This window comes from Rhinopithecus roxellana, chromosome 12 (assembly GCF_007565055.1).
Source record: "Rhinopithecus roxellana isolate Shanxi Qingling chromosome 12, ASM756505v1, whole genome shotgun sequence".
NCBI lineage: Eukaryota > Metazoa > Chordata > Mammalia > Primates > Cercopithecidae > Rhinopithecus > Rhinopithecus roxellana.
Window position 1 is genome coordinate 1,873,905 of NC_044560.1, and position 27,999 is coordinate 1,901,903.

The following is a 27,999-nucleotide window of genomic DNA, read 5'->3' on the forward strand; positions in this document are numbered from 1 at the left end:
TACCTGGCACGCTGGCCACAATCTTCCTCACTCTTGTGAGACTCTGAGCGACTGGCAGTGCCTTAGCTGTGAACTCAGACACCTGGAACCTTGTTTTTGTGGTTAAGGATCCTAAAGTGCTGTGGGGACTGATCTCGTTTTTCTCAACAGTAAGTTAAGAATTTCAGTTACTGACATCCCTCAGTCCTGATTCAACCTATTTGATTTCACCAGTTTTTAACCCATCATGTGTTTGGGTTTCTTCTCCCCAGTCCCTGACTCCACGTCTTCTGCCACAAACATCAGCATGGTGGTATCTGCGGGCCCTTGGTCCAATAAGAAGGCGGAGATGAACACTCTAGAAATCAACGAGAAATTGCGCTCCCAGCGGACGGAGAACAAACATCAGTTCCTAAACACCAAGGAGAAATATCTTGTAACTCAACTGGCCTACTTTCTGGCCAAGGGGCAGAACACTTACAGTAAGTTCCATAGGCTCACCATCACGAAAGTGATAAATGATGTCCTGTCTTCTCTCTGAGAAACTGAATTCTCTCTCCATCAGAAGTAATGTAATCCTTTCTGTCCTTCTACGAAATTAGAAATGGGTATTTTCACATTTTGTTAAAATTGGAAGACAGAGGTACCAAAGTATTTTGAAACTTTCCATGTTTGCAGTCAGGTGGGGATGGGCCTAGAGTTAAAATCTCAGTTATGGTTTCAGACACAGGCACAGAATGACCTATTTTCTCCAAGAGGCTAAATCATGTTTTCAAGAATCCTCTCTGTACCATATAAGATCCGGCAGACAAATAACATCTATTCTGTTGTTCTAAATGTCTCGGGCTAGTGAACTTTTATTCAAGCTTCTGTTGAGGCCCAATAGGCAAAGCTCTGTTCTAGGGACCCTGAGGGAAATTTGGTGATAGTACACAGTACCCGCTGTGAGGGGCGTCAAGAGGAGTCTGCTCCTAATAGAACCTGTGGTATCTATAACCGACAGCATCAAGAGCAGGGAGTAGGGGCTGTGGAAGGTGGCTCAGTCTTGTTATCCCAGCACTTTGGGAGGCTGAGGCAGCTGGATCACAAGGTCAGGAGATTGAGACCAGCCTGGGCAACATGGAGAAACCCCGTCTCTACGAAAATTATAAAAATTAGCTGAGCGTGGTGGTGGGCACGTGTAATTCCAGCTACTCAGGAGGCTGAGGCAGGAGAATCCTTTGAACCCAGGAGGCAGAGGTTGCAGTGAGCCAAGATCATGCCATTGCACTCCAGCCTGGGCGACAGGACCAGACTCCTCAAAAAATAAACAAACAAACAAAGGCAGAGAGTACCCTGGTGTGAGGGAAGTCTTACTTCCTGGGGAACAGGCTTTTGTTCCTAAAGAGGAAGAAAGTTCGCACCCAAGGATATGTGGAAGTAGCAGTGCAGTGTGCAGAACAGGAACCCTGGGCCTGTCACCTGGGCTCCATCCAAGTAGCTTGTCCTGTCTGTCCCTCAGTTTCTCTTTCTTCGTCTCTAAATTTTAGAGGATGAGATGTCATAAAGTCGGGAGACTAAAGAGTAAAGAGGTGGAATTCCCTGCGTAGAGCCTGATGCTGGGAACAGTTATGTCCTTGGGATGGACCTGGCTCCTGCCCTGTAGGCAGTGACCACCGCTGTGTGTTCAGCTTTTCAGTGAGGCCAGTCTGTCTGTCTTTTCTCAGAGTATGAAGAGTGCAAAGACCTCCTAAAATCTATGCTGCGGGATGAGCTTCAGTTCAAGGAGGAGAAGCTTGCAGAGCAGCTCAGGCAAGCGGAGGAGCTCAGGTGAGGGGGCCCTATGTGGGCAGGTGTGTGAATCTCTGAAGCAGAGCAGCTCGGTGGGTTGAAGTAAGAGCTAAGCTGGGTCTGGGGAAGAGCAGGAATTGCCATGGCAGGCTCACAACACACAAAGATTTATGAAACAGAGAACAAGGATAATAATAAGTTATGGGTTGCAGTTGTTTCTCAGAGCCTTGATTTCTCTTTTTGAAAGAAGTAATTGTTGAGGTGAAATTTGCATAACACAAAATTAACTAAGGGAGTGGGAACCACCCAGCACAGCATTGAGTGTAATCAAAATGGTGCACCATCACCACCCCACTTACCCTTAGTCAGAATCACCTCCTGACTGACTGACTGCGGCTTCTTATCCTTTCACTCAATCAATGTTGCCTTCTGGAACCTGTCATTGTTTTCTTCTTTCATCTTTTCAATTGGCCCCGTCTGCACCGGGCCTCATTTCTGTCCATGGCTTTGTATCTAGTGACTGTGAGACGCACTATGTGTATTTTCACATGGAAATGTCCATGGCCAGAGTGAGGAACTGAAAGGATAGATGTCTTTTTGAAAGCGAATAAGGAAGACACCTACTTTTGTTTACAGAAGGGAAAGATGAATGGAACATCGTGGAGGATCCTACAGGAGTCCTCTCTGATATACAGGAAACCTGTAAACTATATTTTCTTCTTTCTCTTGACCTCAGACATTTCTTTAAACATGTGCTGACCTTCTCCTTGGAGGTCTCCTGAGGACATTGTCTCAGAAATCTCTGTTGCAATATTCGAACTGACCACTCACCCTTTTCCACTGTTAAATTTTCTCTACTATCTCACCTTAGGAAATATAAAGTCCTGGTTCACTCTCAGGAACGAGAGTTGAGCTTGTTAAGGGAGAAGTTGCGGGAAGGGAGAGGTGCCTCCCGCGCATTGAATCAGCATCTCCAGGCCCTCCTCACTCCAGATGAGCCGCTCAACTCTCAGGGCCGGGACCTCCGAGGACAGCTGGCGGAGGGCTGTAGGCTGGCACAGCACCTCGTCCAAAAGCTTACCCCAGGTAAAGTTTCCATAGGACCTGATGACCCAAAACCCCCGACTTATGAGAGATTCCAGACCTCTGTACTTTCACACTGACAGTTGTATCGGTGGTGTTTTTTTCCACTAAATATATGTGGCCATGACATGACCAGGACTTCCTGGGTGAGTTCAGAGATGGGAAACCCTGCAACCCGTGGGGTTGGAGGTCACAGTATTGCGAATGTCCCTCTTTCCTTGATGGAAGATGGTGTTTGGAGCCAGAGGCAACATCTCTATAGTTGTAAAGGAGAGGAAGGAGGCTGTGACAGGAGGGTGCCTATTAGAGTGAAAAGAGTTCTGGACTAAGAATGAAGGTTCCCAGGCTGTGTCTTTGGCAATGTTCTTAGTAACTGTCGGTGATTGAGTGATTTTTCCCTTGTGAGATTCTCTCTCTCCATCTGCAGAGGCAGGCACATTGTCTCTTGCAAGTTTCTGAAGCATCCAAATGTGGGAACACTTACGACTGCTTTTGAAAATGAGATAAAGCCCCTCGGCATGTGGTGTTGGAGAAGACACTTGATGTGGGGGCATTTGGTGGTAGGAAGTGCTTCAGACTGGAGCACTCCCCATGGAAAGCATGTCCGTTATGAATAACACACGAGAGGCCACATAGAGGGCCTGTGAAGTCTCCTGATGCATAGACGACTGTGGGGCAAGTTTGACCTATCCTAAGAGAAAGAATTAGGTTCGAAATGCGAACTGTGACAGGACACCAAGCCTGTACCTGGGAATCAGATTTGTGATGGGATGATGGAGACAGCTGCCAAAGTCCAGAGAGAGGCTGGGCAAGTCCCCCAGTGATATGGGGAGCAAAGTGTCTTTTCAATGTTTGGCCACATCTTGATGGTGGCTCTCCAGATCAGAAATGCATTGCCTGATGGATCAGGAAACCATGGCAGGGCATTTTTTAAAAGATAAAACATGAGAGCTTTTAGTTGAATGGTGACCCATGCCTCGATGTCCATCTCTCTGTGCACATTGGGCTGACTATGCTTGCAGAGTGTGAAGTGGGAAATATCTGAATGAACACTTCTGCATTTACAGAAAATGATGAAGATGAGGATGAAGATGTTAACGTTGAGGAGGCTGAGAAAGTACAGGAATCATGTGCCCCCAGGTAACCGTGAATAATTAGGAGCAAGTAATGGGTTTTGACATATGAAAAAGGTCTAGGAGGCACACCCTGTCTCTGGCATCTATGATGGGCCAAAAGCCTGCATTCCCTTGGCCACAGTATGTGAAATTCAACCCAACTTAGACTCAGGGTGTGGCAGCTGTTGTGTTTTTCTGTGTGTGGCGAGTGTCATGTCTGTACTGTACAGGGATAGCTGAGTCTTCTTCTTTCTCAGATCCTATCTGTCCAGTGCAATGAATACCAGTTGCTCTCTTCCTCTCTGTCTCCCATGGCAGCCATGCTCTGTTGCAGAGAGAAGACGATTGCCTGTTCCCTCTTAAAGGGAGCCTCCTGTTTGCTTTCTGTGACCACTCTCCTAATGCCTCCTGTCAAAACTGGCTAGGACTCCCTGGGGTCCAATCCCTCTGTGTTTAATCTTCTGGCATCTCTATCTCACCTCATCAGGGAGGTGCGGAAGGCAGAAGAAAAGGAAGTCCCTGAGGACTCAGTGGAGGACTGTGCCGGCACTTCTTCAAATAGCTGTGGCCCTTCTGAGTCCAACCAGCCTCACAAGAACTGCAGAGTCACATTTGAGGAAGACCAAGTGGACTCGACTCTGCTTATAGACCGTGAATCGTCTCCTGATGGACGGCAGGATGCTCTAAACCCTGTCCCAGGTAGCCTCTGTTTTCCTTGTGTGTCATACCTTGTCTAGGCTACGGAAGATCCATTCTGAGTACAGGCTGTATAGGTACATATTGGTTTACTCAGAAACTTGGATGGAGCTAGGTGCAGTGACTGACACATATATTCGCAGCACTTTGGGAGGCCCAAGTGGGAGGATCATTTGAGTTCATGAGTTCAAGACCAGGCTGGAGAATATGGTGAAACCCATCTTTACAAGGAATACAAAACATTAGCCAGGCATGTTCCTTTGCCCCTATAGTCCCAACTTCTCAGGAGGCTTCGGTGCGAGGATTGGCTCAGATGATCCTCCCACTGTCATTAACTTTTCGCAGGCTAGACTCTCTCGTTTTCATTGGCTTGTCTTAGCTGTTAATAAGAAGTCTCTGGCCAGGGTCGCTGGCTCACATCTGTAATCCCAGTACTTTGGGAAGGCGAGGTGGGTGGATCACCTGAGGTCAGGAGTTGGAAAGCAGCCTGGCCAACATGGCCAAATTGCATCTCTACGAAAAATTCAAAAAAATAGCTGGCATGGTGGTTGACGCCTGTAATCCCTGCTACTTGGGAGGCTGACGCACGAGAATCACTTGAACCCAGGAGGCAGAGGTTGTAGGGAGCTGAGATGGTGCCACTGCACTCCAGCCTGGGCAACACAGTGAGACTCCCTCTCAAACAAAACATAAGAAACCAAACCAAACCAAACAACCAATCAAACAAAAATTTAATGAAACAAAAAACTGTCTCTTGAGCTACACAGAAACATTGGCCCCTCATGAGGTAAAAAGGTGAGAGCCCATCCTTGCTTTATAGAAACTTGTAAGCAAGAAAATGGTGGAAGTGTTTGTGTCCTGGTTTCAAGGTGACTGCGTAGCTCAGACAAGTTGACTTACAGGAGATCAAGAGTGGAGATGAGAAGAGTGAAAGCAGGGAAACAGCATCTTCAAATCAGTGGACAAGGCTGTCAGTGACATCCCTCAGTCCTGATTCAACCTATTTGATTTCACCAGTTATTAACCCATCATGTGTTTGGGTTTTTTCTCCCCAGTCCCTGGCTCCAGCTCTTCTGCCACAAACGTCAGCATGGTGGTATCTTCGGGCCCTTGCCCCAGTGAGAAGTCAGAGATGAACACTCTAGAAATCAACGAGAAATTGCGCCCCCAGCGGGCAGAGAACAAACGTCAGTTTCTAAACACCAAGGAGAAATGTCTTGTAACTCAATTGGCCTACTTTCTGGCCAAGGGGCAGAACAGTTACAGTAAGTTCCATAGGCTCACCATCACAAAAGTGATGAATGATGTCCTGTCTTCTCTCAGAAACTGAATTCTCTCTCCATCAGAAGTAATTTAATCCTTCCTGTACTTCTAGGAAAATAGAAATGGGTATTTTCACATTTTGTTAAAGTTGGAAGAGAGAGGTACTAAAGTATTTCGAAACATCCATGTTTGCAGTCAATTGGGGATGGGACTAGAGTTAAAATCTCAGTTACGGTTTCAGACACAGGCACAGAATGACCTGTTTTCTCCAAGAGGCTAAATCATGTTTTCAGGAATCCTCTCTGTACCATATAAGATCCGGCAGACAAATAACATCTAGTCTGTTGTTCTAAATGTCTCGGGCTAGTGAACTTTTATTCAGTTCAAGCTTCTGTTGAGGCCCAATAGGCAAAGCTCTGTTCTAGGGACCCTGAGGGAAATTTGGTGATAATACACAGTACCCGCTGTGAGGGGCGTCAAGAGGAGTCTGTTCCTAATAGAACCTGTGGTATCTATAACCGACAGCATCAAGAGCAGGGAGTAGGGGCCGTGCAAGGTGGCTCAGTCCGGTAATCCCAGCACTTTGGGAGGCTGAGGCGGGTGGATCACGAGGTCAGGAGTTTGATTCCATCCTGGGTAACGTGGAGAGACCCCGTATCTACTAAGATTTCAAAAATTAGCTGGGCGTGGTGGCGGAGGCCTGTAATCCCAGCTACTCGGGAGGCTGAGTCTGGAGAATCCTTTGAACCCAGGAGGCAGAGGTTGCAGTGAGCCAAGATCATGCCATTGCACTTCAGCCTGGGCGACAGGGCAAGACTCATCAAAAAAGAAACAAACAAAAAAGGCAGAGAGTAGCCTGGTGGGAGGGAAGTCCTGTTTCTTGGGGCACAGGCTTTTGTTCCTAAAGAGGAAGAAAGATGCATCCAAGAATGTGTGGAAGTAGCAGTGCAGTGTGCAGAGCAGGAACACTGGGCCTGTCTCCTGGGCTCCATCCAAGTTGCTTGTCCTGTGTGTCCCTCCGTTTCTCATCTGTTCATACGGTACTACAGTAGTACCTACCTCTGTAAATTGCTGCAATGGATTACATGAGCTATTTCTTGTCAATCTAGAACATTTATTGGCACAGAGTAAACACTATTTTATTAGTTCTTCATTTTACTGTTTCTAAATTAACACAAACTTTGTTAGTATTTGGGCATATTTCCTTCATAGTCTTGTGGTCTTATGTCTCATACTTTATGTTTCTATTATGATTGTTAAAATCATATCTGCAGATATGATTTAAAAATGAAAGATTTTTAAGATCTTTGACATATTTATCCTTGAAATTCCCATTAAAAAGGAAACCATCAGTCCCATAGTCCTAGGGGCCTTCCCGACTGTCCAAGAAATCTCTACTTCATGCCCCAGTGCAGTGTTTTGGAGAGGCTGCAAGGCTTGGGAAAGTGGCCCCGCATTCAGAGTCAGACCTCAGGGGCTGTGAATTCTGACTCCACTTCATTGTGGTTGAATCATCTTGTCAACTTCCTTGATGTGCCCTTGAGTTTCTCTTTCTTTGTCTGTAAATTTTGAAGGATTAGATGCCAGAAAGTTGGGAGACTGAAGAGTAAAGAGGTGGAAATCCCTGCCTAGAGCCTGGTACTGGGGACAGTTATGTCCTTGGGATGGCCCTGGCTCCTGCCCTGTAGGCAGTGGCCACCGCTGTGTGTCCAGCTTTTCACTGAGGCCGGTGTGTCTGTCTTTTCTCAGACTATGAAGAGTGCAAAGACCTCCTAAAATCTACGCTGCGGGATGAGCTTCAGTTTAAGCAGGAGAAGCTTGCAGAGCAGCTCGGGCAAGCTGAGGAGCTCAGGTGAGGGGGCCCTATGCATGCAGGTGGGCAGGCATGTAAATCTCTGAACTACAGCCACTCGGCAGGGCGAAATAAGGGCTAAGCTGGGTCTGGGGAAGGGTAGGAATTGCCATGGCAGGCTCACAACACACAAAGATTTATGAAACAGAGAACAAGGATAATAATAAGTTATGGGTTGCAGTTGTTTCTGAGAGTCTTGGTTTCTCTTTTTCTAAGAAGTATTTGTTGAGGTGAAATATGCATAACACAAAAATAACTAAAGGAGTGGGAACCACCCAGCAGCAGTGTACTGAAAATGGTGCGCCATCACCACCCCACTCACCCTTAGTCAGAATCACCTCCTGATGGACTGCGGCTTCTCATCCTTTCACTCAATCAATGTTGCCTTCTGGAGCCTGTCATTCTTTTCTTCTTTCATCTTTTCAATTGGCCCCGTCTTCACCTGGCCTCATTTCTGTCCATGGCTTTGCATCTAGTGACTGCGAGATGCACTATGTGTATTTTCACATGGAAATGTCCATGGCCAGAGTGAGGAACTGAAAGGATGAATGTCTTTTTGAAATTGAATAAGGAAGACACCTACTTTTGTTTATAGAAGGGCAAGATGAATGGAACATCGTCGAGGATCTTACAGGAGCCCTCTCTGATATAGAGGAAGCCTGTAAACCATTTTTTGTTCTTTCTCTTGGCCACAGACATTTCTTTAAACATGTGCTGACCTTCTTGGAGTCTCCTTGAGGACATTGTCTCAGAAATCTCTGTCACAATATTCGATCTTATCACTCACCCCTTTCCACTGTTAAATTTTCTCTACTGTCTCACCTTAGGAAATATAAAGTCCTGGTTCACTCTCAGGAACGAGAGCTGAGCCAGTTAAGGGAGAAGTTGCAGGAAGGGAGAGATGCCTCTCGCGCATTGAATCAGCATCTCCAGGCCCTCCTCACTCCGGATGAGCCAGCCAACTCCCAGGGGCGGGACCTCCGAGAACAGCTGGCCGAGGGCTGTAGGCGGGCACAGCACCTCGTCCAAAAGCTCACCCCAGGTAAAGTCTCCATAGGACCTGATGATCCAAAACCCCAGGCTTATGAGAGACTGCCAGACCTCCGTACTTTCACAATAATCATTGTATCGGTGGTGTTTTTTTCCACTAAACATATGTGGCCCTTCCAGGACTTCCTGCATGATATCAGAGATGGGAAACCCATGGGTTTGGAGGTCACAGTATTGCAAATGTCCCTCCTTCCTTGGTGGAGATGGTCTTTGGAGTAAGAGGCAGCATCTCTCTAGTTGTAAAGGAGAGGAAGGAGGCTGTGACAGGAGGGTTCTTGTTAGAGTGAAAAGAGCTGTAGACTTAGAGTGAAGGTTCCCAGGCTGTCTTCTTGGCAATGTTCTTAGTAACTGTCGGTGAGTGAGTAATTTATCCTTTTGAGTATCTCTGTGTCCATCGGAGAAGGCAGGCAAATTGTCTCTTGCAAGGGTCTGAAGCATCTAAATGTGGGAACACTTACGACTGCTTTTGAAAATGAGATAAAGCCCCTCGCCGTGTGGTGTTGAAGAAGGCACTTGACATGGGGGCATTTGGTGGTAGGAAGTGCTTCAGACTGGAGCACTCCCCATGGAGAGCATGTCCCTGAATAACACAGCAGAAGCCACATGGAGGGCCTGTGAAGTCTCCTGAGGCATAGAGGACTGTGGGGCAAGTTTGTCGTCTCCTAAGGGAAAGAATTAGGTTTGAAATGCGAACTGTGACACAACAAGTCTGTGCCTGGGAATCAGATCCGTGGTGGGATGCGGGAGAGAGCTTCCAAAGTCCAGAGAGGCTGCGCAAGTCCCCAGTGATATGGGGAGCAAAGGGTCTTTTCAGTATTTGGTGACATCTTGATGGTGGCCCTCCAGATCAGAAATGCATTGCCTGATGGATCAGGAAACCATGCCTGGGCATTTTGTTAAAGATAAAACATGAGAGCTTTCAGTTGAATGGTGACCCATGCCTAGATGTCCATGTCTCTGTGCACATTGGAGTGACTGTGCCTGCAGAGTGTGAAGTGCGAAATATCTGAACGAACACTTCTGTATTTACAGAAAATGATGAAGCTGAGGATGAAGATGTTAACGTTGAGGACACTGAGTAAGTACAGGAATCAGGTGCCCCAGGTAACACTGAATAATCAGGTGCAAGTAATGGGTTTTAACATATGAAAAAGGTCTAGGAGGCACACCCTGTCTCTGGCATCTACAATGGGCCACAAGCCTGCATTTCCTTGGCCACAGTATGTGAAATTCAACCCAGCTTAGACTCAGGGTGTGGCAGCTGTTGTGTTTCTCTGTGTGTGGTGAGTGTCGTGTCTGTACCGTACAGGGATAGCTGAGTCTTCATCCTCCTCAGCTCCTATCTATCCAGTGAGAAGAACACCGGTTGCTCTCTTCCTCTCTGTCTCCCATGGCAGCCATGCTCTGTTGCAGAGAGAAGACGATTGCCTGTTCCCTCTTAAAGGGAGCCTCCTGTTTGCTTTCTGTGACCACTGTCTTAATGCCTCCTGTCAAAACCTGCTAGGTCTCCCTGGGGTCCAATCCCTCTGTATTTAATCTTCTGGCATCTCTATCTCACCTCATCAGGGAGGTGCGGAAGGCAGAAGAAAAGGAAGTCCCTGAGGACTCAGTGGAGGACTGTGCCGGCACTTCTTCAAATAGCTGTGGCCCTTCTGAGTCCAACCAGCCTCACCAGAACTGCAGAGTCACATTTGAGGAAGACCAAGTGGACTCGACTCTGCTTATAGACCGTGAATCGTCTCCTGATGGACGGCAGGATGCTCTAAACCTTCTCCCAGGTAGCCTCTGTTTTCCTTGTGTCTCATACCTTGTCTAGGCTACGGAAGATCCATTCATTGTGAGGACAGGCTATATACGTACATATTGGTTTACTCAGAAACTACGATGGAGCTAGGGGCGGTGACTCACACATATATTCGCAGCACTTTGGGAGGCCCAAGTGGGAGGATCATTTGAGTTCAGGAGTTCAAGAGCAGGCTGGAGAATATGGTGAAACCCATCTTTACAAAGAATACAAAACATTAGCCAGGCATGTTCCTTTGCCCTTATACTCCCAACTGCTCAGGAGGCTTAGGTGTGAGGATTGGCTCAGATGATCCTCCCACCCTCATTCACTTTTCTCAGGCTAGACTCTGTCTCCTTTTCGTTGGCTTGTCTTAGCTGTTAATAAGAAGTCTCTGGCCAGGGTCGCTGGGCTCACATCTGTAATCCCAGCACTTTGGGAGGGCGAGGTGGGTGGATCACCTGAGGTCAGGAGTTCGAAAGCAGCCTGGCCAACATGGCGAAATTGTATCTCTACTAAAAATTCAAAAAAATAGCTGGCATGGTGGTTGGTGCCTGTAATCCCAGCTATTTGGGAGGCTGACGCACGAGAATCACTTGAACCCAGGAGGCAGAGGTTGCAGTGAGCTGAGATCCTGCCACTGCACTCCAGCCTGGGCAACACAGTGAGACTCCTTCTCAAACAAAACATAAAAAACCAAAACCAACCAACCAATCAAACAAAAAAATTAACGAAACAAAAAACAGTCTCGAGCTACACAGAAACATTGGCCACTCATGGGGTAAAAAGTTCAGAGCCCAGCCTTGCTTTATAGAAACTTGTAAGCAAGAAAAGGGTGGAAGTGTTTGTGTTCTGGTTTCAAGGTGACTGCGTAGCTCAGACAAGTTGACTTACAGGAGATCAAGAGTGGAGATGAGAAGAGTGAAAGCAGGGAAACAGCATCTTCAAATCAGTGGACAAGGCTGTCAGTGACATCCCTCAGTCCTGATTCAACTTATTTGATTTCACCAGCTATTAACCCATCATGTGTTTGGGTTTTTTTCTCCCCAGTCCCTGGCTCCAGCTCTTCTGCCACAAACGTCAGCATGGTGGTATCTTCGGGCCCTTGGTCCAGTGAGAAGTCAGAGATGAACACTCTAGAAATCAAGGAGAAATTGTGCCCCCAGCGGGCAGAGAACAAACGTCAGTTTCTAAACACCAAGGAGAAATTTCTTGTAACTCAACTGGCCTACTTTCTGGCCAAGGGGCAGAACAGTTACAGTAAGTTCCATAGGCTTACCATCACAAAAGTGATGAATGATGTCCTGTCTTCTCTCAGAAACTGAATTCTCTCTCCATCAGAAGTAATTTAATCCTTCCTGTACTTCTAGGAAAATAGAAATGGGTATTTTCACATTTTGTTAAAGTTGGAAGAGAGAGGTACTAAAGTATTTCGAAACATCCATGTTTGCAGTCAATTGGGGATGGGTCTAGAGTTAAAATCTCAGTTACGGTTTCAGACACAGGCACAGAATGACCTATTTTCTCCAAGAGGCTAAATCATGTTTTCAAGAATCCTCTCTGTACCATATAAGATCTGGCAGACAAATAACATCTAGTCTGTTCTAAATGTCTCGGGCTAGTGAACTTTTATTCAGTTCAGGCTTCTGTTGAGGCCCAATAGGCAAAGCTCTGTTCTAGGGACCCTGAGGGAAATTTGGTGATAGTACACAGTACCCGCTGTGAGGGGCGTCAAGAGGAGTCTGCTCCTAATAGAACCTGTGGTATCTATAACCGACAGCATCAAGAGCAGGGAGTAGGGGCCGTGCAAGGTGGCTCAGTCCGGTAATCCCAGCACTTTGGGAGGCTGAGGTGGGTGGATCACGAGGTCAGGAGTTTGATTCCATCCTGGGTAACGTGGAGAGACCCTGTATCTATCAAAATTACAAAAATTAGCTGGGCGTGGTGGCGGGCACGTGTAATCCCAGCTACTCGGGAGGCTGAGGCTGGAGAATCCTTTGAACCCAGGAGGCAGAGGTTGCAGTGAGCCAAGATCATGCCATTGCACTTCAGCCTGGGCGACAGGGCAAGACTCATCAAAAAAGAAACAAACAAAAAAGGCAGAGAGTAGCCTGGTGGGAGGGAAGTCCTGTTTCTTGGGGCACAGGCTTTTGTTCCTAAAGAGGAAGAAAGATGCACCAAGAATGTGTGGAAGTAGCAGTGCAGTGTGCAGAGCAGGAACACTGGGCCTGTCTCCTGGGCTCCATCCAAGTTGCTTGTCCTGTCTGTCCCTCCGTTTCCTCATCTGTTCATAGGGTACTACAGTAATACCTACCTCTGTAAATTGCTGCAGTGAATTATATGAGCTATTTCTTATCAATCTCCTAGAACATTTATGGGCACAGAGTAAACACTACCTATTAGTTCTTCATTCTAGTGTTTCTAAATTAACACAAACTTTGTGAGTATTGGGCGTATTTCCTTCATAGTCTTGTGGGCTTATGTCTCATGCTTTATGTTTCTGTTATGATTGTTAAAATCATATCTGCAGATATGATTTAAAAATCAAAGATTTTTAAGATCTTTGACATATTTGTCCTTGAAATTCCCAGTCAAAGGGAAACCATCAGTCCCATAGTCCTAGGGGCCTTCCCGACTGTCCAAGAAATCTCTACTTCATGCCCCAGTGCAGTGTTTTGGAGGAGAGGCTGCAAGGCTTGGGAAAGTGGCCCCGCATTCAGAGTCAGACCTCAGGGGCTGTGAATTCTGACTCCACTTCATTGTGGTTGAATCATCTTGTCAACTTCCTTGATGTGCCCTTGAGTTTCTCTTTCTTTGTCTGTAAATTTTGAAGGATTAGATGCCAGAAAGTTGGGAGACTGAGGAGTAAAGAGGTGGAAATCCCTGCCTAGAGCCTGGTACTGGGGACAGTTATGTCCTTGGGATGGCCCTGGCTCCTGCCCTGTAGACAGTGGCCACCGCTGTGTGTCCAGCTTTTCACTGAGGCCGGTGTATCTGTCTTTTCTCAGACTATGAAGAGTGCAAAGACCTCCTAAAATCTATGCTGCGGGATGAGCTTCAGTTCAAGGAGGAGAAGCTTGCAGAGCAGCTCGGGCAAGCTGAGGAGCTCAGGTGAGGGGACGCTATGCATGCAGGTGGGCAGGTGTGTAAATCTCTGAAGTACAGCCACTCGGCGGGGCGAAATAAGGGCTAAGCTGGGTCTGGGGAAGGGTAGGAATTGCCATGGCAGGCTCACAACACACAAAGATTTATGAAACAGAGAACAAGGATAACGATAAGTTATGGGTTGCAGTTGTTTCTGAGAGTCCTGGTTTCTCTTTTTCCAAGAAGTAATTGTTGAGGTGAAATATGCATAACACAAAAATAACTAAGGGAGTGGGAACCACCCAGCAGCATTCAGTGTACTGAAAATGGTGCACCATCACCACCCCACTTACCCTTAGTCAGAATCACCTCCTGACTGACTGCAGCTTCTCATCCTTTCACTCAATCAATGTTGCCTTCTGGAGCCTGTCATTCTTTTCTTCTTTCATCTTTTCAATTGGCCCCGTCTGCACCTGGCCTCATTTCTGTCCATGGCTTTGCATCTAGTGACTGTAAGATGCACTATGTGTATTTTCACATGGAAATGTCCATGGCCAGAGTGAGGAACTGAAAGGATGAATGTCTTTTTGAAATTGAATAAGGAAGACACCTACTTTTGTTTATAGAAGGGCAAGATGAATGGAACATCGTCGAGGATCTTACAGGAGCCCTCTCTGATATAGAGGAAGCCTGTAAACCATTTTTTGTTCTTTCTCTTGGCCACAGACATTTCTTTAAACATGTGCTGACCTTCTTGGAGGTCTCCTTGAGGACATTGTCTCAGAAATCTCTGTCACAATATTCGATCTTATCACTCACCCCTTTCCACTGTTAAATTTTCTCTACTATCTCACCGTAGGCAATATAAAGTCCTGGTTCACTCTCAGGAACGAGAGCTGAGCAAGTTAAGGGAGAAGTTGCGGGAAGGGAGAGATGCCTCTCGCGCATTGAATCAGCATCTCCAGGCCCTCCTCACTCCGGATGAGCCGGCCAACTCCCAGGGGCGGGACCTCCGAGAACAGCTGGCCGAGGGCTGTAGGCTGGCACAGCACCTCGTCCGAAAGCTCACCCTAGGTAAGGTTTCCATAGGACGTGATGACCCAAAACCCCAGGCTTATGCGAGACTCCAGACCTCTGTACTTTTACACTGACAGTTGTATCGGTGGTGTTTTTTTCCACTAAACATACGTGGCCATGACATGACCAGGACTTCTTGAGTGAGAACAGAGATGGGAAACCCTGCAACCCATGGGTTTGGAGTTCACAGTATTGCGAATGTCTCTCCTTCCTTGATGGAAGATGGTGTTTGGAGCCAGAGGCAACATCTCTCTAGTTGTAAAGGAGAGGAAGGAGGCTGTGACAGGAGGGTGCTTGTTAGAGTGAGAAGAGCTCTGGACTAAGAATGAAGGTTCCCCGGCTGTCTCTTTGGCAGTGTTCTTAGTAACTGTCGTAGAGTGAGTGATTTTTCCCTCGTGAGATTCTCTCTCTCCATCTGCAAAAGCAGGCAAATGGTCTCTTGCAAGGTTCTGAAGCATCCAAATGTGGGATCACTTATGACTGCTTTTGAAAATGAGATAAAGTCCCTCGCCATGTGGTATTGGAGAAGACACTTGATGTGGGGGCATTTGGTGGTAGGAAGTGCTTCAGACTGGAGCACTCCCCATAGAGAGAATGTCCCTGAATAGCACAGCAGAAGGCACATGGAGGGCCTGTGAAGTCTCCTGATACTTAGAGGACTGTGGGGCAAGTTTGTCCTCTCCTAAGAGAAAGAATTAGGTTCAAAATGCGAACTGTGACAGGACACCAAGCCTGTACCTGGGAATCAGATCTGTGTTGGGTTGATGGAGACAGCTGCCAAAGTCCAGAGAGAGGCTGCACAAGTCCCCAGTGATATGGGGAGCAAAGGTCTTTTCAATATTTGGCCACATCTTGATGGTGGCCCTCCAGATCAGAAATGCATTGCCTGATGGAACAGGAAATCATGCCAGGGCATTTTCTTAAAGATAAACCATGAGAGCTTTCAGTTGAATGGTGTCCCATGCCTAGATGTCTATGTCTCTGTGCACATTGGGCTGACTGTGCTTGCAGAGTGTGAAGTGGGAAATACCTGAACGAACACTTCTGTATTTACAGAAAATGATGAAGCTGAGGATGAAGATGTTAACGTTGAGGAGACTGAGAAAGTACAGGAACCATGTGCCCCCAGGTAACACTGAATAATCAGGAGCAAGTAATGGGTGGTAACATATGAAAAACGTCTAGGAGGCACACCCTCTCTGGCATGTAGGATGGACAAAAAGCCTGCATTCCCTTGGCCACAGTATGTGAAATTCAATCCAACTTAGACTCAGGGTGTGGCAGCTGTTGTGTTTCTCTGTGTGTGGTGAGTGTCGTGTCTGTACCGTACAGGGATAGCTGAGTCTTCATCCTCCTCAGCTCCTATCTGTCCAGTGCAATGAACACCAGTTGCTCTCTTCCTCTCTGTCTCCCATGGCAGCCATGCTCTGTTGCAGAGAGAAGAGGATTGCCTGTTCCCTCTTAAAGGGAACCTCCTGTTTGCTTTCTGTGAGCACTGTCTTAATGCCTCCTGTGAAAACTGGCTAGGACTCCCTGGGGTCCAATCCCTCTGTGTTTAATCTTCTGACATCTCTATCCCACCTGGCTCATCAGGGAGGTGCAGAAGGCTGAAGAGAAGGAAGAATCTGAGGACTCACTGGACGAATATGCCATCGCTTGTTCAAATAGCCACGGTCCTTGTGAGTCCAACCAGCCTCACAGCAACACCAAAATCACATTTGAGGAAGACCAAGTCAACTCATGTCTCATTGACTCATCCTCTCATGATGAATGGGAGGATGCTGTATTCATTATCCCAGGTAGCCTCTATTTTCCTTGTGTCTCATACCTCTTTCTGTGCTGAGGAAGTATAACCCCGAAGACAGACTCTATATACACAAGTTGGTTTAAATAAAAATCTACGATGGGATTCTAAACACAGATATCAGGGAGGTTTTCTGTCCTTCTCAGCTCATGTCATGCCTTTGTCTCGCGGTCCCCAGTGTGAAGTTACTGGACCCCAGGCAAGTGTGACAACCTCATAGTCACCTGAATGCAGGAGGTGCATGGGAGGTAACTGTGAGGCTTCCTAGCTTCGATTCAGTATCTCTTGTCACCTGTGATTAAGTCATGTGTCCCCAATGTCCATGGAGTTTCTATGCCTTTTGAAGAAGACTGGCAGCCTTGCCTTTTTATTTGGATATATTGTTCCCCAGGCTTCACGACTCTCAGCTTTAATCTTGATCTCTTTTAAGTCAGCTTGGTTAGCTGCACAGTCACACTGAAATGTGGACGGAAACTTTTCTTGTTTAGTTTGCTGATACAGTTCCATAAAGCAAGGCTGGACCCTGGTTCTCCACCCCATCAATGCAATAGCTGATCCAATGTTTCTTTGTAGCATCATAGATTGTTGTTGTTGGTGGTGGTGGTGGGTTTTTTTTTGGCAATGGAGTCTTTCTCTGTCACCCAGGCTGGAGTGCAGTGTCACCATCTTGGCTTGCTGCAACCTTCGCCTCCCAGATTCAAGTGATTCTCCTGCCTCAGCATCTTGAGTAGCTGGTACCACAGGTGCACACAACCACATCTGACTAATTTTTGTCTTTTTAGTAGAGATGGGATTTCCCCATATTGGCCAGGTTCATCTTGAACTCATGACCTGAAATGATTCACCTGCCTTGGCCTCCCAAATCACAGATTCTTTTTAAAGCAAGAGTTGTTAGAATGTGTCTATCAGTTGAGTTTCATGTACAGATGCCTCTGAACATTTAATGTCCATGGTACCTGGTGATATAAGTCAGTATTGCAGCCACACTTCTAGAAAATTGTTTGACTAATTTTTGGAGATTTTGAGGGAAAAATTTTTTCTTTGCATAGACTCAGGCAGGGAATATGGCATTATGGTCTATCCACAGAGGGAAATTTTGGCCTGTGGGTCTGGAAAGCAGGGTCATCTACTTCTCACCAGACTTAATCTAGACCACCCTAGAATATTTATGTCAGAATCCATGTTCTTGCCCTGAGAATAGTTAGGTCCTTGTGCTATGACTGGGCAGTGATTTGGTCATATGTGAAGTGTGAATTGCTTAATGTGACCTGCTTCTCTGAATTTATTTACAGAAAATGAAAGTGATCATGAAGAAGAGGAAGAAAAAGGGCCAGTGTCTCCCAGGTAATGCTGTGGAATTGTGAGCTGTTAATTCAGTAGTGACACCTGGAGATTGTAGATTTAGGGAAAACGAGGAAGCGATGAATAGAACGATTTCTTTCATTCACTCAGCTACAAATTGTCCTTATTAACAATGTAGTGCATTATTTGTGGCACTTGTATTGGTTTTAATTTCATAGTCCTCTCAAGATAGGTACTTGCAATCAGTTGAGCCAGGTGAACTAGCCAAACAGGGATATCTTGTTCATCTTTTCAAAAAACCAGCTCCTGGATTCATTGATTTATTTATTTATTTATTTATTTATTTATTTTTTGAGATAGAGTCTCGCTCTGTCACCCAGGCTGGAGTGCAGCGGCCTGATCTCAGCTCACTGCAAGCTCCACCTCCCAGGTTTACACCATTCTCCTGCCTCAGCCTCCTGAGTATCTGGGACTACAGGCGCCCACCACCTCTCTCGGCTAGTTTTTTGTACTTTTTAATAGAGACCAGGTTTCACCGTGGTAGCCAGGATGGTCTCGATCTCCTAACCTCATGATTCGCCCGTCTCGGCCTCCCAAAGTGCTGGGATTACAGGCTTGAGCCACCGCGCCTGGCCCATTGATTTTTTTGAAGGTTTTTTTGTGTCTCTGTCTCCTTCAGTTCTGCTCTGATCTTAGTTATTTCTTGCCTTCTGCTAGCTTTTGAATTTGTTTGCTCTTGCTTCTCTAGTTGTTTTAATTGTGATTTTAGGGTGTTGATTTTAGATCTTTCCTTTCTCTTGTGGGCATTTAGTACTAGAAATTTCCCTCTCCATACTGCTTTCAATGTGTCCCAGAGATTCTGGTATGTTGTGTCGTTGTTCTCAATGGTTTCAAAGAACATCTTTATTTCTGCCTTCATTTCATTATTTACCCGGTAGTCATTCAGGAGCAGGTTGTTCAGTTTCCATGCAGTTGTTCAGTTTTGAGTGGGTTTCTTAATCCTGAGCTCTAATTTGATTGCACTGTGTTCTGAGAGACAGTTTGTTGTGATTTCTGTTCTTTTACATTTGCTGAGGAGTGCTTGACTTCCAACTACGTGGTCAATTTTGGAATAAGTGTGATGCGATGCTGAGAAGAATGTATATTCTGTTGATTTGGGATGGAGAGTTCTGTAGATGTCTATTAGGTCTGCTTGGTGCAGAGCTGAGTCTGAGTTCTGGATATCCTTGTTAACGTTCTGTCTCATTGATCTGTGTAATATGGACAGTGGGGTGTTAAAGTCTCCCATTATTGTTGTCTGGGAGTCTAAGTGTCTTTTTAGGTCTCTCAGGACTTGCTCTATGAATCTAGGTGCTCCTGTATTGGGTGCATGTATCTTTAGGATAGTTAGCTCTTCTTGTTGAATCGATCCCTTTACCATTATATAATGGCCTTCTTTGTCTCTTTTGATCTTTGATGGTTTAAAGTCTGTTTTGTCAGAGACTAGGATTGCAACCCCTGCTCTTTTTGCTTTCCATTTGCTTGGTAGGTGTTCCTCCATCCCTTTATTTTGAGCCTATGCGTGTCTCTGCACGTGAGATGGGTCTCCTGAATACAGCACACTGATGGGTCTTGAGTCTTTATCCAATTTTCCAGTCTGTGTCTTTTAATTGGGGCATTTAGCCCATTTACATTGAAGGTTAATGTTGTCATGTGTGAATTTGATCCTGTCATTAAGATGTTAGCTGGTTATTTTGCCTGTTAGTTGATGCAGTTTCTTCCTAGCATCAATGGTCTTTACAATTTGACATGTTTTTGCAGTGGCTGGTACTGGTTATTCCTTTCCATGTTTAGTGCTTCCTTCAGGAGCTCTTGTAAGGCAGGCCTGGTGGTGACAAAATCTCTCAGCATTTGATTGTCTGTAAAGGATTTGATTTGTCTTTCACTTATGAAGCTTAGGTTGGCTTGGATATGAGATTCTGGGTTGAAAATTCTTTCTTTAAGAATGTTAAGTATTGGCCCCCACTCTCTTCTGGCTTGTAGAGATTTTGCAGACAGACGTGCTGTTAATCTGATGGGCTACCCTTTGTGGGTAACCTGACCTTTCTCTCTGGCTGCCCTTCCATTTTTTCCTTCATTTCCACCTTGGTAAATCTGACAATTATGTGTCTTGGGGTTGCTCTTCTCGAGGAGTATCTTTATGGTGTTCTCTGTATTTCCTGAATTTGAATGTTGGCCTGCCTTGCTAGGTTGGGGAAATTCTCCTGGATAATATCCTGAAGAGTGTTTTCCAGCTTGGTTCCATTCTCCCCATCACTTTCAGGTACACCAATCAAATGTAGATTTGTTCTTTTCACATAGTCCCGTATTTCTTGGCAGCTTTGTTTGTTTCTTTTTACTCTTTTTTCTCTAAACCTTTCTTCTCACTTCATTTCGTCGATTTGATCTTCAATCACTGATACCCTTTCTTCCACTTGATGGAATCATCTGCTGAAGCTTGTGGATGTGTCATGCAGTTCTCATGCCATGGTTTTCAGCTCCATCAGGTCATTTCAGGTCTTCTCTACACTGTTTATTCTAGTTAGCCATTCGTCTAATCTTTTTTCAAGGTTTTTAGCTTCTTGCAATGTTTTCGCAAATCCTCCTTTAACTCTGAGAAGTTTGTTATTACCAACTTTCTGAAGCCTACTTCAGTCAACTCTTCAAAGTCATTCTCTGTCCTTTTTTGTTCCATTGCTGGCGAGGATCTCTGACCCTTTGGAGGAGAAGGGGCGCTGTGGTTTTTAAAATTTTCAGCTTTACCGCTCCAGTTTCTCCACACTTTGTGGTTTTATCTCCCTTTGGTTTGATGCTGGTGACCTACAGATGGGGTTTTGGTGTGGATGTCCTTTGTGTTGAAGTGGATGCTATTCCTTTCTGTTTGTTAGTTTTCTTGTTAACAGTGAGGTCCCTCAGCTGCAGGTCTGGTGGAGTTTGCTGGAGGTCCGCTCCAGACCGTCAAACAGGGATTTCTTGGTGTCACCTGTTCTCTCCCATGCGTTTAAATCCAGGGAGGGAATGTATATATGCTTTCTGCTTATGTTTTGTTAGTATGTTTTCCAGTATTTGTGCCAGAAAAGAAACTGAAAAAATAAACATATTATATCAAAATATTGGGAAAATGGGGCCCTTAGCACACAAGATCTGTGTCTGCACTGCCGTAAGAGCTCTGTTCACTTGAATGCTGCATGGAAAATTCAACACAATTTATGCAAAGTAGTTGAAATCCTGTGTTAGTCTCTGTGCTGCAAGTCATGACGGTAGTTTACAGGGAGAGTCTGGGTGCCCTGCATTGGCTCATCTGTGGCAATTGTACTGAGCACATGCTGCCCATTTTTGATCATTCCCCAGGGCAGTCACCCTCTGCCCTGCATTTAGAAGGATACTTTTATTTCTGTCAAAGGAAAAATGGCTTTGGTTTCTGTGACCACTCCATTCTGCCTCCCATCAGATCATCTGGGAGGTTTTGTTGTCTAAAAAATCTCTGTTGGTGAAATCTTCTGTCATCCCTGTCCTGCCTGTCTCATCAGGAATCTGCAGGAGTCTGAAGAGGAGGAAGCTCCCCAGGAATCCTGGGATGAAGGTTATTTGACTCTCTCAATTCCTCCTGACATGTCTGCCTCATACCAGTCTTACAGGAGCACCTTTCACTCCTTAGAGGAACAACAAGTCGACTTGGCTCTTGACGTGGGCAGTGAGTATCCATTGTGAAGGTGATAAGGCTCCAGTTCATGTCCCAAATAGACCCCGTAATCTTGGGGCTTTCCGCCCCTGGTTGGGCTGAAAGTTGCCATTACTGTGGGTTTAACCTATATATCAATGTAGATTTCAATCACTCTGGAGTCGAGTCTGAAGCACAGGCATGGCATGGTTCAGTGAGCTTTAATATCTTCACTGAATTTATCCCCATTTTCTGTGTCTTCTCGGTTGGCTTGTTTTAGCTCATCTGTCCATCTTCTTGTTGTTATGTTTTCTAGATAAATGACTGGCTTTTCACCCACAAAAGCCGTAATAGCTGATGCTTCTGTGTAGAACCAGGGTCTCATTGTAACTCAAGAGCTGGTATATTACACCCCTGCATGAAATCTCAGTGTCCACATCTCATAAACTATCAAATCCTGGGTATTTGATGTGAGAAACCTGAATATTGCAGTATCTCTCCTACGAGGTGTTAGAACTATTTGCCTAAAATCTATTGGGAAAGTCATTGCTCATTTGTGTACACAAACCTAGGACAGATCACACTGGGAAGATAACATTCCAAAACAGGGGAATTTTGCCCAAGGCTCCTGAAAGGAACCAAGTCAGTTCTCTCAAGACTTGACCTCAGGCCTGCGGTTATGTTTCTCTCAAAGTCTTCTGTTCCCACACTGAGAAGACTGATGTCCCTGTGTTAGGATTGGACAGAGGAATGTTTCTGTGTGCAAGGAAGAACTGCTTCATGTAAGAGGCCCCATCTGAATTTATTTGCAGGACACTGGTGTGATGAAGTGAAAAAGGAGGACCAAGAGGCCACAGGTCCCAGGTGAGTCTGAGAAATTGTGGACAGTTAATTTGCTGTTGACACCTAGAGACGCCAAGTGCAGGGAAAACAGTACATGCTGAAAATAGTGATTTTGCCTTATCAGACAAGTCTGAATTACACCTACTAATATTGCTTTTGGTTTTCATTACAGTAAATATTTAGGTTTCCATTTCTTCCTACCCTTGTCATTTACTAACCTACTGAAGGTTGACCATACCTCAAAAGCTGTATTCTCATGGTGACTGCAGGGAAACTTGAGCACATTTTATGCAAAATTATTGAGCCCACTGTTTTCATGATCACTGTTCGCTGTTCGTCCTGAGGGCACAAATACAGAGTGTTCTTTGACTGCCTCATCAGTGTGTCACCTGGCCGATTCACTGAGCTCTTGCTCTGTCTCTGTCTCTCTCTCTCTCTGTCTCTCTTTGTCTCTGTGTGTGTGTGTGTGTATGTGTGTGTGTGTGTGTTTCTTTCTCTTTCATCCTTTTCTACCTGGCCCTGATTGTGCCAACATAAAGGCAATAATCTGTTACCTCATTAATAGAGCTGTCCTTTTTCGTTTCAAACACTTCCTTATGTTACCTATGAAATCTAGCTGGGGCTGTGTGGTTTCTGATTCCCCCTGGCTTATTCTTTACTTTTCCTACTTTTCCAGGCTCAACACGGAACTGCTGGATGAGAAAGAGCCTGAAGTCTTGCAGGACTCACTGGATAGATTTTATTCAACTCCTTGTGGGTATCTTGAACTGCCTGACTTATGCCAGCCCTACAGAAATGCGTTTTCCTCGTTGGAAGAACAGCACTTTGGCTTGGCTCTTGACATGGACAGTGAGTACCTTACTATGAAGGTGATAATAAGGCTCCACCTGGTCTTCCAGATAGGGTGATATTCCTGTTCCAAGTGGCCCTTCCTGACCCGAGAGATGTCATTGCTGCCGGCAGGACCTATGGACGCATATAGGTTGTAATGCACCTGTAGTTTCAGTTGGAAGCCCAGATATGAAATGGGTCAGTGAGCGTGGCTCTATTCCTAGTCTCCAGTCATGTCTGTGGCAACCTGAACCCACTCTCAGCACATTGGACCCAGGCAGATGTAAAAAATTCACAGAACTATGATTCGGACTCAAGGGTTTGTAGATTTCTTCCTTTATTCTAATTTCAGTGTCTTGCGACCACGAACGAGTTGGGAATTTGATGAGACAGGGCTGAATACAGCAGTTTTCCTCCTAGAAATCATCTGGGGCATTTTCTTTGAATTGATGGGAACAATAAGGCATAACTGTTTGCACAAACTTGGGATAAATGATTTTGGGATAACTGTCTACCAGAATAGGGACATTTGACCCTTGGTTCTGAGATGTAAATCCAAGAATCTCTATCATGACCGGCTTTGAGGCCTCCTGCAGTGTATCTCTCACATTATCCTGTTCTCATGCTGAGGAGCCTGTGGTCCCTGTGTGGGGATTAGACAGTGGACTGTTATGGATGTAGGTGAATTGGCTTATTTTGCCTGTCCCTGTCTGATTTTATTGCAGGAATTACAAAGGACCAAGAAGAGGAAGAAGACCAAGGCCCACCATGCCCCAGGTAACTCTGAGCAATTGACAACAGCTCATTCTGTGTTGACACCTGGAGACTCCTGGTTCAGGGAAAACAGAGCGGGCCAACATTATTGATTACATCTTTTCAACCAAGCCTGAATCATTCCTACTAACATTGCTGTTGCTTTTTATTGCCGTAGATGTTTAGGTTTCCATTTCTTCCTCCCCTTATCATTTACTAACCTACTGTAGGTGGACCACACTTCAAAAGCTGTATTGTCATGGTGACTGCATGGAAACTTGAGCACAATTGATGGAAAATTATTGATCACAGCCTTTTCATGATCACTGTATGCTGTGTGTCCTGAGGGCACTGACAGAGTGTCCTGTTACTCCCTTATCAGTGTGTCACCTGGACAATTCACCAAGTGCGCGCTCTCTCTGTCTCTCTCTCTGCCTCTGTCTGCCTGTCTGTCTTTCTCTTTCATCCTTTTCCATTTGGCCCTGTTCTGTCCCAACATGAAGGCAATAATTTGTTACCTCATTCAATGATCTATCATTTTTCTTTCTTGACCACTTCCTTATGCTACCCATGAAATCTAGTTGGGGCTCTGTTGTGTCTGATTTCTCCTGACTTATTCTTTACTTTTTCTACTTTTCCAGGCTCAGCAGAGAGCTGCTGGATGTAGTCGAGCCTGAAGTCTTGCAGGACTCACTGGATAGATGTTATTCGACTCCTTACAGTTATCTTGAGCGTCCCGATTCATGCCATCCCCACGGAGGCGCCCTTTACTCATTGGAGGAACAACACGTTGGCTTTTCTCTTGGCGTGGATGGTGAGTACCTTTCTCTGAAGCTTATATGGATCCACTGAGTCTTCCGTATAGAGATCATATTCTCGCTCCAAGTGGCCGTTACTGAGCTGAGAGATGTCATTGCTGCAGTGAGGACCTATAGGCACATGTAGGTTCAATGAAACTCTAGTTCCACCTGGAAGCCCAGACATGAGATGGGTCAGTGAGCATGGCTCTCTCCCTAGTCTCAGGCCATGCCTGTGGCACTCTGATTCTACTCTCAAGACATTGGACCTGGGCAGATGTGACAAATTCAGAGAACTACGATTTTGACTCAAGGGTTTGTAGATTTCCTTTCTCACTCTAATTTCAGTGTCTAAAATCCTCACCACCATGAACAATCTTGAGTATATGATGAGACAGCGCTGAATATTGCAGTTTTTCTCCTAGAAATCGTTTGAGCGCATTTGCTTTAAATTGATTGGAAAAATACGGCATAACCATTTGCATAAACTTGGGACAAATGATATTGGGATAACGATCTACCAGAAAAGGGACATTTTACCCTTAGTTTCTGGGACAAAAACCAAGGAATCTCTATCATGACCAGCCTTCAGGCCTCCTGAAATATATCTCCCACAGTGTCCTATTCTTATGCTGAGGAGCCTGAGGTCCCTGTGTAAGGATTAGACAGTGGATTGTTATGTGTGTAGGGGAATCAGCTTCATGTGTCTGAATTTATTGCAGAAATTGAAAAGTACCAAGGAGAGGAAGAAGATCAAAACCCACCATGCCCCAGGTAACTTTCAGCAATTGTGGACGCCTAATTCTTTTTTAATACCTGGAGACAACAGATCCACGGGAAAGCAGTGCGTTTGGTTTCATGTTTTTAACGAAAGCTGAATTACTCCTACTGACATTGCTGTTGGTTTTCATTGCAGTAGATGTTTAGGTTTCCATGTCTTCCTCCCCTTATCATTTACTAACGTACCATAGGTTGACCATACCTCAAAAGCTGTACTCTCATGGCGACTACATCAAATTTTAATCACATTTTATGGAAAACTATTGAGCTCACTCTTCATAATCACTGTTTGCTGTGTGTCATAAGGGCACGAACTCAGAGTGTCCTTTTACTCCCTTATCAGTGTGTCACCTGGCCAATTCAGTCAGTTCGCTCTCTCTCTCTGTCTTTCTCTTTCATTGTTTTCTACCTGGCCCTGTTCTATCCCAACATAAAGGCAACAATGGTTTACCTCATTAAAAGGATCTATCCTTTTCCTTTTTTAACCACTTCCCGATGTTACCCCTGAAATCTAGTTGGGGCTCTGTGGTGTCTGATTTCCCCTGGCTGCTTCTTTAGTTTTGTCTCCTTTTCCAGGCTCAACGAGGTGCTGATGGAAGCAGGAGAGCCTGAAGTCTTGCAGGACTCACTGAGTGGATGTTATTCGACTCCTTCAAGTTACTTTCAACTACCTGACTCATTCCAGCACTACACAAGTGCTTTTTACTCACTTGAGGAACAGCACGTCAGCTTGGCCCTTGACGTGGACAATGGGTTTTCTAATTTGACGGTGATAAGGTTCCACCTGGGCTTCCAGATGGGAGTCATATTCCCACACTAAGCAGCCCTTACTAAGCTGAGAGATGTCATTGCCACAGGCAGGACTTACAGGCACCTGCAGGTTTGAATGAAACTGTAGTTCCATTTGGAATCCCAGACATAGGATAGGAAAGTGGGCAGAACTCTATTCCATTCTCAGACCATGCAGTGGCAACCTATACTCAGTCTGAAGACACTGGACCCAAGTTAGTTGTGACACTGTGACACGTTCACAGAACTCTGCAGCACATGCCGCGAGTGATCTGTCAGATCTTCTAATTTGAACCAGGTATCTCTGGGTAACTACAAAGTTCCTCAGGGATTTCATTTACAGGCATGTCTCTGAGCTTCTATGCTTGCTCAAGGTCAGTGTCATCTTTGTGTTTAACTCATCCAAAGGTGTTACCCTGGTTTCAATGAACCTCCCCCCATTCTTTGTATCTTCAGTGTTGGTTTGTTTTAGCTGATCCATCTGTAACACAGGAGGGATCCTTGGCTGAGGATTGTATTTCAGAACCACTGACTGCTCTTGACAATTGTTAACCCACTAGGCTCCTTTGGTTAGAGAAGCCACAGTCCTTCAGCCTCCAATTGCTATCAATACGTAGGAAGACCACAGCTAGATGGACAAACAGCGTGGAGAGCCCTTAGCCCTGCTCCTCTCAATTCCATCCTGTAAAGAACAGGAGCCAGGAGCCGCTGGCAGGAGACAGCATGTCACCCGGGACTCTGCCGGTGCAGAATATGAACAATGCCATGTTCTTGCAGAAAACACTTAGCCTGAGTTTCATAGGAGGTAATCACCAGACAACTGCAGAATGTAGAACACTGAGCAGGACAACTGGCCAGTCTCCTTCACACAGTCCATGTCACCACAAATCACACAACAAAAAGGAGAAGAGATATTTTGGGTTCGAAAAAAGTAAAAAGATACGGTAGCTACATTTCTTTATTTTTGAACCCCAAATATTTCCTCATCTTTTTGTTGTTGTCATTGATTGTGGTGACATGAACTCGTTTGTAGAGGACAGGTCAGCTGTCTGGCTCAATGATCTACATTCTGAAGTTGTCTGAAAATGTCTTCATGATTCAATTCAGCCTAAACGTTTTGCCAGGAACACTGCAGAGTCAATACTGTGAGTTTCCAACCTCAGCCTATCTACCTGCGGGCATAGAAGGTCTAGTTTGTCCACCACCATTATCGTGACATCAGGACTGGTTACTTGGTTAAGGAGGGGTCTAGGAGATCTGTTGCTTTTAGAGACACCTTACTTATAATGAAGTATTTGGGAAAGTGGTTTGTAAAGGTATAAACGTCATGTATTCCAGTGATCATCCTCTAAACATTTTATCATTTATTAATCATCCCTGCCTGTGTCTATTATTATATTCATATCTCTACACTGGAAATTTTCTGTCTCAATTTTTATTCTGCCTCTCTTTTTGCTAGTGTCTGCTGTTGAAAAAAAAAAAAAACATTCTCTGCCTGAGTTTTAATTTTTGTCCAAAGTTATTTTAATCTATACAATTAAAAACTTTTGCCTATCACTCTGGACTGTTGGATTGTTTTTTACATTCAGTGTTAGAATCTTTTATTATGCTGATTGGTTTTGGTGGGTACTGATACAAATTAATAAAAAGATTTTCATTTCTCTGTTTA

At 45.3% G+C, this 27,999-nt stretch overlaps 1 protein-coding gene and 2 long non-coding RNA genes across 5 annotated transcripts in view; 1 reads left to right on the forward strand and 2 right to left on the reverse strand.

Annotated features, from left to right (window-relative positions):
• The first annotated feature begins 7 nt into the window (after positions 1-7).
• Positions 8-27,991, forward strand: LOC104663465 (neuroblastoma breakpoint family member 3-like). 2 transcript variants are annotated; one of them, XM_030912899.1, is made up of 24 exons: positions 8-149; positions 252-461; positions 1,686-1,788; positions 2,621-2,835; positions 3,900-3,972; positions 4,435-4,646; positions 5,699-5,908; positions 7,656-7,758; positions 8,586-8,800; positions 9,841-9,886; positions 10,375-10,586; positions 11,642-11,851; positions 13,600-13,702; positions 14,535-14,749; positions 15,809-15,881; positions 16,346-16,551; positions 17,849-17,900; positions 21,407-21,570; positions 22,350-22,401; positions 23,057-23,229; positions 23,937-23,988; positions 24,606-24,778; positions 25,484-25,535; positions 26,118-27,991. In XM_030912899.1, the coding sequence occupies exons 2-24, from the start codon at positions 287-289 to the stop codon at positions 26,359-26,361; spliced, it is 3,333 nt and encodes a 1,110-aa protein (XP_030768759.1). In that variant the 5' UTR covers positions 8-149; positions 252-286; the 3' UTR covers positions 26,362-27,991. The 2 variants fall into 2 exon arrangements, with proteins under 2 accessions (XP_030768759.1, XP_030768758.1); XM_030912898.1 differs by lacking the exon at positions 8-149 and having other exon boundaries at positions 201-461.
• Positions 254-2,626, reverse strand: LOC115892162. Its single transcript, XR_004052043.1, has 3 exons — positions 2,109-2,626; positions 481-569; positions 254-391 (listed from the first exon to the last, which is right to left on the reverse strand). It is a non-coding gene; the product is annotated as an uncharacterized LOC115892162 (long non-coding RNA).
• The window catches only part of LOC115892161, a 30,289-nt gene continuing 13,518 nt past the window's right edge, over positions 11,229-27,999 (reverse strand). The window contains exons 1-3 of one of the 2 annotated variants that reach the window (XR_004052042.1): positions 14,029-14,539; positions 11,871-11,957; positions 11,229-11,727 (exon numbers count right to left, since the gene is read on the reverse strand). This is a non-coding gene — a long non-coding RNA (uncharacterized LOC115892161). Of the gene's footprint in view, positions 11,728-11,870; positions 11,958-14,028; positions 14,540-27,999 lie in introns of those variants that run through there. The other variant, XR_004052041.1, reaches the window with a different exon arrangement.

Bases quoted from the DNA above. Each gene is read 5' to 3' on its own strand.
- LOC104663465 (XM_030912898.1), top strand. From the start codon at position 227: ATGTGTTTGGGTTTCTTCTCCCCAGTCCCTGACTCCACGTCTTCTGCC. The intron at 1,789-2,620 runs GTGAGGGGGCCC...ATCTCACCTTAG, and splicing joins AGGCAAGCGGAGGAGCTCAG to GAAATATAAAGTCCTGGTTC. The intron at 21,571-22,349 runs GTGAGTATCCAT...ATTTATTTGCAG, and splicing joins CTTGGCTCTTGACGTGGGCA to GACACTGGTGTGATGAAGTG.